At 42.4% G+C, this 11,980-nt stretch overlaps 1 protein-coding gene across 1 annotated transcript; it reads left to right on the top strand.

The window, feature by feature from the left end:
- The first annotated feature begins 213 nt into the window (after positions 1–213).
- On the top strand, positions 214–3,928 carry Spetex2c (Spetex-2C protein). Its single transcript, NM_001011698.2, has 4 exons — positions 214–389; positions 1,140–1,299; positions 2,664–2,795; positions 3,238–3,928. Exons 1-4 carry the CDS (start codon positions 299–301, stop codon positions 3,437–3,439), a joined length of 585 nt encoding a protein of 194 aa, NP_001011698.2. The 5' UTR covers positions 214–298; the 3' UTR covers positions 3,440–3,928.
- Positions 3,929–11,980: the final 8,052 nt, after the last annotated feature.

Raw genomic sequence — 11,980 nt, 5'->3', positions numbered from 1 at the left:
TTGATGACACCCGATGAAGCAGAGAGAAATATCTAACTTTGGAGGAGAAGTTGCCAAAGGATATTTCCTGGGTCACAGGAGAGGCTGCAGAAAAGGGCCCCATAGAAATTGGTTGCTTTTGGGAGAGCTGGGTAGCAGGTAGGCCATAGAACTTCCCAGTGACGTCATCAGTAATCTCTTCCTTGGACAATCTCTTGTATCTAAGAGAGCACCAGAATCTTCTGTGACGTCACCAGTGTTGTGGTGACAACAAGTGCCTGTGGGATTCCTTCAGTGCCTTTTGGGTTCACAAACAGGCATGTTTCACCAGCTGCTCAAGCTCGTTCAGAAGGAGAGGGGAGACCAAGGAGAGACCAGACCGAGGCAGAAGAAAGCTGGCCTTCTGTCTTGTAAGTACGGAAGAATGAAATCATTCTGGGGAAGGCACAGTGAGTACTGGGTAGAGTCAGGGAACTTCCTCCAGGAGGCAGGTTTGAGCTGAGCCTTTCAGGAGTCGGCCTTACAAGCAGGAGCCTTGGAGTTTGTCAATGGCAGACCAAGAGTCAAGAGTCCTGATGATTAATTTGACAGAGGGCCAGGAATTGGCAGGCCTGCAGTTTCTTTTCTATGAGCCTTTTAATTTCTACTGCCAAGGAATGCCAGGAGGAAGCCCTATGAGGATAACAATGTGCCCATTCATGGTTGGGAGTTGAAGCACTTCATCCTCTAGATTCCTGTAGGTTACTAAGTCTGTGATGACAACAACAAGGAAGGATGAACCCCCTAGTCATGAATTGAGGTCGCAGACACTTTGGGCTTGAACACACGATGAGGGTTTGATGGTGCTATGAACTCCAGGATTGACCTGCTCCACATCTGATATCTGCTGACAATGTCCCAAATCTTTATGTCTGAGGTAGATTCTATCTTTCACGATGAGGGATCATGTAATAGTGAGTGAGGCTTATGTATGGCAATGGAGGTTGGGAAGAGGGAAATAGCTTAAGAGTCCACATTAAGGATAGATTTTCTTCTCTTTCAGGGATTCAACAAGTCTCCAGCCTTTCCTCTTCCTCAACCTCCTTTTTGAGACTCAGAATGGTCTTTTCTACCCATGGGCTATCCAATATGTACATTCACTTGTGTTTATCTATCTACAGGGTTTATTCGGAAGGCATCATCAGAAAATTTCATCAGTAACCATGAAAAGCGTATAAAGAAATTGGAGGAACTAAAATCTGAAATCCAGAAGTGTAAAATCGAGCGGGATGAACTTTCTCAAATCCTGGACCTTTATGTCAATGATGGTTTGAACTACAGGTAGTCATTATGCCCTGTAACCTACTGACTGTCTTGTGCTCTCTCTGCTAAGCCAAGAGACATCAAGAAAGTGTTTCACCTCTCATCCTGGACTTTAAGGAACCTTGGCAGGTGCTGGCCTGTGAGAGAAGCTAGGTGCTGTGTGTTTAGGGTCAACCTCTCTTGTACTTGACCCTGACCTCCTTGGAGTTGGATTGGATTTTTTCAGCAGCTGGAAGGACCTGGTCACACTTGCTGCATCTAAGTGTGTGAATGAAATGCCTGAATGTCCTCACTCTTACTCTGATTTAGGTCGTTATACACTGATTCTATGGCACCTTTATGATAAAGTTGGCATTCTAATTATGTTTGTATATGGGTTGGTATGTATGGATGGATGTGAAAGTATTTGTGTGTGTTTTGCTCAGGATCAGGGAGTCTGGGACCTTTGATTGGGTCTGAGGATTTGTTTGATGAACAGTTTGCAGGTCATGATAGTGATGAGTCTGTGGAGGCCGTCATTGATCAACAGAGCACTTTGCTCCTTCTGTTTACCTTGCTGGCACATAGGACTCTCCTGAGGGGAGGAGGTGTTATGAATCCTCTTCCCTGTAAAAAGTAGTTATGGCCTCTGGGAGTCATGTAACAAGGATTGAGAATCCCTGCTTTCAAAACAAGAGAAATGTCATCACATCTTTCTGTTGGACCCAAGGCTATGGCACAGACTGGAGGAAACATCTTATACTTCTTACACAACTGTTCAATTCCTTCATGCTGACCTGGCCAGATCTTGAAGGTCGGCTCCCTCCATTTGGTCCCCTGGCTCTGCCGTCCAATGCCCAGGATAATTAGTTTAACCAGCACCAATAGGAAGGAGAAAGTTTGTGTTATATACTGGGCTTAGGTAGCCCAGAGAGCACTCTGATTTCACTTATTTATTTATTTATTTATTTATTTATTTATTTATTTATTTATTTTTCTGCTTTGAACTTTATTTTCTTTTTTTAATTATCCAAGGATGGTTTACTGTGACCTAGAAAAGGTCACTGTGGGAATAAATTCTTGGCACTTGTTATTCCCAAACATGCAGCTCTCAGACTTTCCCCCCTCCTATACAGAGGGTCTTTATAGGACCATATCTCACCAGCCTTTTAAGGATTACTTATTTCAAAACAAATTTGCAGAGAAATATTTTCTATGGGAGAGTGATGGTTTGAGTCTCACTGTTGTGTTTTTGCTGTGGTCTTTGAGTTTTCCACTTTCTTCCCTAGCCCCCATTCCTTGAATTTGAATTTTTTATTGGCTATTTTTTATTTACACTTCATCTAATTCTGAAATCATGAGTTCAGACAGTTATTTGTTCCTTGGGTCATGTTCTAACACAGGCTGAGTGTTGAATTGCCAATGCTTAAATCCCAACATGAGATGAGAACGATGGATATGCATAAGATGACCAACTGGATAAGTGATGCCATGGAGAAGTACAAGGAGCTCACACAAGAGAATAATTCCTACCGGTGAGTCACTGACAGAAAGGAGACCCCAGCACTAGGCAGGGAATACTTCTGTCCAGCTATGACTTTGAAAAAAGATCTGGGATCCCTGAGAAACACATGGAAAATTTGTATAGCTGCTGGGTCTTCTATCAGCCCTCAGAGGAGATTGGCCCTCTACCTGCCAATGGCTTTAGAATACCATGACACATAAGCATCCATATGCACCATTTCCTCTGCTTTGATGTATATACACCCTCTAGTGTCAGGAGTTTCTGAAGTACTTTGATTCCCGTGGAATGCGGACTCAGGATGTGACCTGCATCTAATTGGTGATAACATGTAAACTGTGGCTCTAGTCTGGAGATGCCTGGGGACGAGGACCCTTGAAGGGATGATTGTACTTGCAGGAGTGGCCGGAAAATAGAAACTGCCTGGGATTTACCATTATTTGTTTTTGATTCAGCATCAGAAACTTCCACCTCCTGAATGAACGCAATGAATTGAAGAAGAATGTAAGGATTTTGATGAATGAGAACAGAAAACTGCTGGTGGAGCAGACTGAACTGCAAGCATCCTGTGAGGAGGGAAAGAGGTTGTGTGAGGAGGCCAGCAAGACCATCTACACCGCAGATATTGAATCCTTGTGTCCTGTTACTTTTGAGTAAATCGAATGTATCCTTGTGAATCAAACAGTGATCTCGAACTCGTCACTCTTAAGAACCTTCTTTATTGAAGTGTGATGTAACCATCTGAAATCCCACAGCTCTCAGGCAGAGATGGACCTCTGCATTCTCACAGGGATTGGGCATCATAATTACTTCCCAGTCAGACTGAGATACAAAGACAATTGTACTTTCAGTGTAGATTGTGTGTCCAACTCTGAATACCAACTTCATGATGAAAAAATTATCAATGCTGTATCCTTATCAAATATTTAGTGACCACTAAAATATACTCTTTTGTGGATGAGAGTGTTGAACATATTAATGGAATATTCATCAGGCTTTCTCTAGTATCTCCCAGGAAATAAAACCATATTATTATAGGGAGTATAGAAGCAGTCATGAAACAGAATTGCTTGCTTTGGTTTCCTTCAAACATGATATCAATTGTAACTGCACTGAGGAGATAATAAATTGCAATACCTTTCAGGGGATAGGGTTTTTATGGTTGGTTGTTTTCTTGTTCTTCTTGATTAGGATGATGACTTTTGTTCTTGACAATGTACTATGTTCCATTTGGGATTTCAACTCAAGCAGACCACATAGTTTATAATTCAGTTTCTAGATTTCTTTAAAATTTGGACAAAATATCCAGGCAAAGGTGCCATATGAGTTTTCTCCTTTGGTTTTCCCTCCTTTGGGTGCTTTTGTTTTTGTTTGTTGCTGTGGTTGATTTATTTTACATTTATGAGTGTTTTGCCTTCTGTAGGTCTGTGCGTGCTGTTCCCCAAAGGCCAGAAGAGGTCACTGTGTTTCACCTGGAACTTAAGTGACAGAGGATTGTTAGGTGCCCTGCAGGTCTTTTGAGAAACAAATTCTCAAATGATGAGCCATCTCTCCAGCCCCTACCATGGACGTTTGTCCTTCATCGTGTTCCTTATTTGTGGCAATGGATCATACCTGAACAAAGTGTTTCTTGAGATATGTAGGGATACATTTATGGGGTCTGCATGCTAATTATCTAAACTTCCAGGCATCTATGTGAAGTTTTTAAGTTAGGGTTTCACTGCCGAGAACAGATACCATGACTAAGACAAATGTTATAAAGGACAGCATTTAATTGGAGCTGGCTTAAAGATTCAGATCTTCAGTTCCTTATCATCAAGGTGGGAGCCTGGCAGCATCTAAGCAGATATGGTGCTGTAGGAGCTGAGAGTTCTACATCTTCATCTGATGTTTGCTAGCAGAATCCTCAGTTTCAGGCAGCTAGGATGAGGGTCTTAAAGCCCAGACCCACAGCGAAACACCTGACCCAACAAGGAAATACCTACTCCAAAGGAGCCGTACCGTATAATAGTACCGCTCCCTGGGCCAAGCATATACAAACCTGCACATTCCACTCTGAGGCTTCCAGAGGCTTCTTCAAACCTAAGAGACTATGGGGGCCACATAGTGGTGTTTCTGAGACTTCCTTTTTCAATTCAATTTATCTGATTCTCATAACCTTGGTCTCAGGCAGATTCTTCAGACAAGTGCAAAAGGTAGCCACATTCTTTACCATAAAACCTCCCCAAAGAGTCTCTAGGCAAATATTGAAATTCTTCACAGAAGGCTTGGGACAGATTCACACAATTTAAACCACTTTCAGTAACAAAGTCTTCCATATTTGTTCTAGGATAGCCCATTAAGCCCTATTTAAAGCATTCCCACAGCTTTCCAGATCCAAAGTCCCCATGAAAGAGTCAGAGTTGGGGCCAAGCTGAGGCCAGTGGGAAAATTCCACCACCAACCTCTGAGCACAGAAGGACCCCTCCCTTCCAGGAGGAGTAGAGCTAGTGTAGTTCCTGCAACAGCTGCAAACCAGACTGTTGAAAAAGCCTCCTGTGACTCCCCATCCGACTCCCTCAGAAAGTCCCAGAACAGCCCACTGACTGCCAGTCTATTTGGAGGTTGCCTCTCCCCCCTGATTGTACCCTATCTAGTTACCTTTGTACAAATTCTGCCCCAATTGTTTGATTTCTACCTTAATTGCAAGTATATAACACCCTGGTAGACTCTGCTCAGGGACTTCTCTCTCTGAAATGGGATGACCCTGATATTTTGGAATGACTAAACTCTTGCCTTTACATAGATTTACTCCTCTGTGAGTGACATTTCAGGAAGTTCAGGTAGTGGTTCAATTTGTACCTCGTATTTTGTGTATTGGCTAGTAAACTCTCCTCTTGGAGGAGACCCACAGGAGAGTGGTGAATCGGGGAAGTGACAGCTTGAGCAATGTCCCACAGTTGTCTATGTTGCCTCTATCTAGCTTCTTTGTGTTCTGCTTTTGGTTAGATTCATATGTGCAAGCTTAAGGAGGGCTCGGACAGCCTCAGTAATAGGACTTTGATCTGGCCAGTGGCTGGAGCAGATAGCCTGAGTTATCCTGTCCGTGGCATGGACAGGCTGGTCTGTGTACTTCAGCTGTGAAAGAGGGCACTTTGTGTTAGTTGTTCTTTTTTCTGTGTTCTTGGACTTGGACTGACGAAATTTTTTGACATGGGACAGGTTGTTAGGACTAATGACCACTTAATGTAACTTAGAGTGGCCTGCTTTTGATGTTAAATGGCCACAGGACACCCCCCCCCCAAGGTGTCAGCAGTAGAGGATATAGTGTTTCAGAAGTTTTCCCTCCTCCTCCCTGCTAACACTTCTTTGTCAACGGGAACAAAATCTGAGTCCAGCCTAGCGGTTAGCTCCATCCTTGTTGACAGTGTTAGCTTTGGGGCTGGAGAGATGGCTCGGTGGTTAAGAACACTGACTGCTCTTCCAGATGTCCTGAGTTCAATTCTCAGCAGTCATTTGTTGAGTTTCTTTTTCCCTCAGGACCAGCTCCAGGTTTTACATTTCTCACCGGTTTATCCCCTCTTCCCCTCTCCTTCTGCCTAGGGCAGACACAGTGCAGTCTGGCATCCAGGGTCCATGACAGGAGAGGCCCCAAGTGGTCATATGTATCCATTAACAGAGTTTGCAACTGACTCCTGCTCACATCTTTTGTTCAGTAAATGAATATCCTTCTTGCCAAGAGAAATGCATGCTCCCTGTCCGAGTAAATGTGGTCTCTGAGTTTTTAAGATGAAAAAGATTTATTTTATATAAAGAAAGGGGATGCCTCTGGTAGGCTCATGTTGAGGCATCTCTTCCCCTGAGGGACCAGCCACCGGATGGCATAATGTAGAATAAACTGTATTCAGGACATGACACCAACTCCCCCGAAAAGTTCTTACAGGTTCTCTTCACCACAGACATAGGCCAAGAAACTGGCCCTTGGGCCCACAGGGAACCCACCCAGATTGGTTATTTAATGGGTGTAAGGGTTAGGGATCTCCTCCAGATTTGCCACCAGGCTCTGTAAGCAGGTTTAAACAATAATTGGCCAGTGTTTAGATATGATATGAAATAAGAGAAAACAGAGAACTCTAGTACAGGGCTTTCTTCAATTAGTTAGTGCCAAATATTAGATAAAGTTACAGATACAAGCTAATAAAAGTTGCAGAGAGTATAGAAGAATACAAATTAGACAAGAAGAATGAATTAGAGCCCCTCTAGCCAACAAAGCCCTGGATCCAGGAGAAAAGACTACCATAGAAATGGCCAATGTCTTATTTATCATAGAAACTGGACTAAGCTACAGCACGATTGCCTGCTTATTATTGTTGCCACAGCACTGTTGGATGTTGGATAAAGATGCGGATAAGTTAACTTTGGGACTCATCACACACACACACACACACACACACACACACACACACACACACACACAAAATACTGATTGCTGTTCAGTAATGCCTACAGGCTTCATTATCAGACTTTATTAATCTATCTTGGCTTACATATTTTCCAGCCACCTGTTTCCCCGAACCGTGCAATTCTGCTGCCTGACCCTGACTTGGACTGTCCACTCCATCAAAGTGGTTCTCCTCTGTCAGAGACAGAACAGATCTGGTTTATTAACAAAAGCAGCTTTACCCATGAGGGTCAGAGGAGAGCAGGGGCAGTGGTGACACTGGACATGGAGGTAGTCTGGACTCAGCCTCTTCCTCCAGACACTTCAATTCAAAGGGCCAAGCTAATAACATTAACACAGGCCCTCATCATGGGAAAAGAAACCAATGGCTAGAGATAACAGATGGGCTAACAAGGCCGCTAAAGACATAGTCTTAAAGAAAACAGCATCTCTAGATTGGATACTGTTCTACCTGAACCACCTAGATCAACTGATACATGCAGAAAAAGAAATTAAATGGGATGGTGATGATCGACTGAATGTAAGCTAATATTATCCATCTCTTTAACAAGAACTCTTCTCAGAAAGATCCACAGAGTCACTCACTTGGGGGTAAAACGAATGACAAACTTTAAAGCTTATCAGCTGAGCAACACTCCCAGTCACCCCAAATATCCAAACTCCTGACTGAGAGGTAAGAGCTTGGAGGCCTCTATTGGGGAAATTGACTTTATAGAGATTAAGGAAGAAAGACATGGCTCAAAATACCTGCTGGTTTTTGTGGACATTTCCTCCTGGATAGACGGATAGAGATACTAGAAGAGATTTTCCCAGGTTTGGAGCACCTAAGGTAATAGGACCAGATAAGGGCCTGCCTTCATATTTCAGAAATGTCAGGGACTAACTAAGATCTTGGGGACTAATTGGAAGCTTCATTATGCATATCATCCCCCAGAGTTAAGGGCAGGTAGAAAGGATACATAGCACTCTAAATTAGACCTTAACTAAATTAGCCTTAGAGACTGGTGGGCCTGGATGACCCTCCTTCCCTTTGCCCTGCATTAGATGTATATGGCATTCTAGCCCCCGTTGTATCCAGCCTACAGTTGGCAGCGATTACAGAACTGAAAAATGATAATTTAATATTTAAGGTCAGCGCTACCCAATAGGCTCATGACTATGTTTGCCCTAAATTATGTGCCCTAAAAACCCTGGCAGTCCCCTACATTGGGGAAATGATCCTTCAGAGGACCGTGAAGTTAGGGTTTTACTGCTGAGAACATATAGCAAACCAAAGTGAGTCTTATGAAGGACAACATTTAATTGGGGCTGGCTTATAGGTTCAGATGTTTAGTCCATTTTCATTAAAGTGGGGGCGTGTCACCCTCTAAGCAGGTATGGCACAGCAGGAGTTGTGAGTTCTACATCTCCATCAGAAGGCTGCTAGCAGAATACTAACACTCAGGCCTTTCTCTGACCCCAGATATCTTAATCAAGCAACTGGCTTTTGAAAATGCTAATACAGTAGAGAACACTGTCTCAAAAACCAACCAACCAACCAAACCAACAAAGACAAATTAAAAACAGCAGCAAAGGGGTTGGGGATTTAGCTCAGTGGTAGAGCACTTGCCTAAGAAGCGTAAGGCCCTGGATATGATTCTCAGCTCTGAAACAAAAAAAGACAAAATAAAAACAGGAGCAGCAGCAACAATAACAACAGCAAACGAAAGAAAGAAAACACCAATGCATACTCTTATGTGACCTTACCACCAACTTATTTCTGAATTGTAAATTAAAACGCCTATAGTCAAAAGCTGTGCAGAATTAAGATAGGTGTTCCCTGGTGGTTCCAGCTTGGGGGTGGGAGGAGACCATGACAGACGGGGTAGAAAGAAGAACATAAATAGAGGAGAAGCCACCAGGAGGTAAAAATCTTTAAATAATGGCCGTGTGAGGGGGCTAATTGGAGTTTAAAGCATCCCAGAAAAAACCATGGCAAATTATATAACGGAATTATTGGAAAAATATGCATAATAGTATAGAGGATAGCTACCCGCCCAGCTCTTGTGCTTATTAAGGATTATCATAGATATAAAGCTAGTGTGAATCTTTTATCCAGAAACTAACTGGGCAAAGGATGGGCAGAAATCCATGGTTGGGATCAAATATTTTCTACACACAAAACCAGATTCAGCACCTAGAATTACAATCTTCCCAACCCCAGATAACTACAGACCAGCATAGAAACACAACCAGTAACAGCCAGGGCATTCAAATCTCTATTAGAGCCCATCAACACTATGACAGAAGGCCCTGAACATGTCAACATGACTGAAGAACAAGAATAAAAAAGACTGTAAAACAGCATTTGCACATATGGGAGAGGCCTTTAAAGAGAAAGTAAAGAAATGTGTGAAAACACTAACTGTGGAAGGAAATGAATAAAGAAATCCTAAACAGAGAGATGTGGATGAGTAAAATGTAGGAACTCAAATAGTCTCTCAGAGGCAGACCTTAATAACAGACTCCAACAGATGGAATAGAGAACCTCAGGCATTGAAGAGATGATAGAAGGAATGGATACGTAGATAGAGGAAATCTTAAATCCAAAGGGAGGAAAAGAGTGGAGGGGGAAAGGAATAAAGGAAAAGCAAAGGAAGAAAGGAAGGAAGGAAGGAGGGAGGGAAGGAGGGAAGGAAGAAAGGAAGTCAATCCTGGGAGAAAACATCCAAGAAGTAGGATTTTTCTGCTAAATAACAAATATAATAATAAAATGATAAAGACAATAAAGTATATAGGAAGGATGAAAATAAACTTGGGTCAAAGGCAAATAAAACAAAAAAAACAAAAATAAAAACCAAAAACAAGAAAAAAAAACATTCTCAACCAAAATCATAGAAGAAAATGTCCTTAACTTAAGCAAGAGACTTATCAAAGTAAAAGGAGCACACAGTATGAAATAGACTGGAGTGGAAAAGAAATTCCCCTGGGCATATATTACCTAAGACAGTAAACGTGGAGAACAAATAAGTGTAATAAAAGCTGCAAGGGTAAAAGTACTGGTAACATACACAGTCAGTCCTCCCATGAGAATCACACATTACTTCTCGCTACAGACTCTAAAAGCCAGAAGAGCCTGGATAGATGCACTGAAGACTAAGAGAGCAGACTAATAAAGTTGGAATTTAGTTGACCCAAGTGCCTCTCTTCTTTTATCACATGCGATATTATTAGATACTTCCCTAAAATTGCCTTCAGAGCTTCTTTGAGGAAGCCTGAGGAGCTTAAGACCTCTGATAAAGTATTTTGTACAAAAGGACCTGCTTGCTTTTTTCTTATTTCTACTACAGCAGGATGGAGGCAAAGTTTTTTGCAAACTACTTTTAATAAGTAGCCCTCATCATAGGTAATGGAAGAGAAAAGTTATTAGGATATGGGGGAAGAGGACCTGTTCAGCAATAGTTCTTCAGGAACGAGCTTGTTTTCCTTTGGCAGCGGTTCAGGACAACAGCAAGCAGCAAACCTGACTTCGGAGGGGATTTCACAAGGGAGGAAAGCAGGAGTGTGGTGGAAACATTGTGGCAGAGGCTGTGCAGACACAGGAGCTCCTGCTCAAGCTGCAACAAGGCACCCTGTGCTCTGAAGCACAGCAGCTTAGCCAGTTAGCTGGAGACCGGGCTCTCCCACTGCCCGCCTTACCTGGAATCCGCACAGGATACAAGAGGACAAACAACTGTGCCCAAGCTGAGCAGGCAGCTCAAAGGCGCCTGTGAAGGACCCGCAGGCACCACCTTAGTCAGCTTCATCAGAGCAGAGAGTCTAAAGTCTTTTCCTCCTTCAAGCATGGCACTCCAGCCCATTTTATTTCATTCCCTGCCTTCATTTTGATGGCTTCTACTTCCCTTCATAAGTTTGTCATTTAGTTTCTTTTCTCTCTGTTTTTGCTTCTTTGTTTCTTTCTTTCTTTCAACTAATATAAAGGACCAGCAATTTGATATTTCTAACCTAATATTTGTTGTGGTTTATGCCATGCATACTTGCACATTAAAATTCTTTTTTCTTGCATTTGCCACACTTTAATCGGACTCATTAGCTTTGCTCACTCTCGGTTCTTGGGTTTTCTGAGGTGAGTGAATGTTGGGGTGACCTCATTCCCAATTCCTGATCCTTGTGCCTCTGAAGTCAAATGCTTATGAATTTTCAAAGTTTTCTTTGCCTGTGGATATGTGCGTGTGTCTGGGCACATATGTGCCACAATTTTCAGTTCATGTTTCTTCTAGGAGTCCCAGGTATTGAACTCAGATAATCATACTAGGGCAGCAAGTCCTTTTACTGCTGAGTACCTTGCTGCTATTGCACGTGTGTGTGTGTGTGTGTGTGTGTGTGTGTGTGTGTGTGTCTAATTTTCATATATGTATACGTCATATATTGTGCATATCTCTGCCTCTCAATACCATTGTCCTTCCTTTCCTCACCTCTTCTATCGTTTCTTTTTATCCCTCTGGACAGTTTCTCATTGTTCACATCAGTTTAAAATGTAGGAACAGACACACACACACACACACACACACACACACACACACACTGTTTGAAAGCAAATTAAAATGAAAAAATAAAAATATGCAGTCTTTTTGATCAGTACTCCTTAGCAATAGCTTTCCTTTGATTTTTTTTTAATTTTTTTTTTTATTAACTTGAGTATTTCTTATATACATTTCAAGTGTTATTCCCTTTCCCGGTATCCGGGCAAACATCCCCCTCCCCCCTCCCCTTCCTTA

The sequence above is a fragment of the Rattus norvegicus genome, chromosome 15 (genome assembly GCF_021556685.1).
Source record: "Rattus norvegicus strain SHRSP/BbbUtx chromosome 15, alternate assembly SHRSP_T2T, whole genome shotgun sequence".
In the NCBI taxonomy this organism is placed as follows: Eukaryota; Metazoa; Chordata; class Mammalia; order Rodentia; family Muridae; genus Rattus; species Rattus norvegicus.
This window is presented reverse-complemented; position numbering and strand designations above follow the sequence as displayed.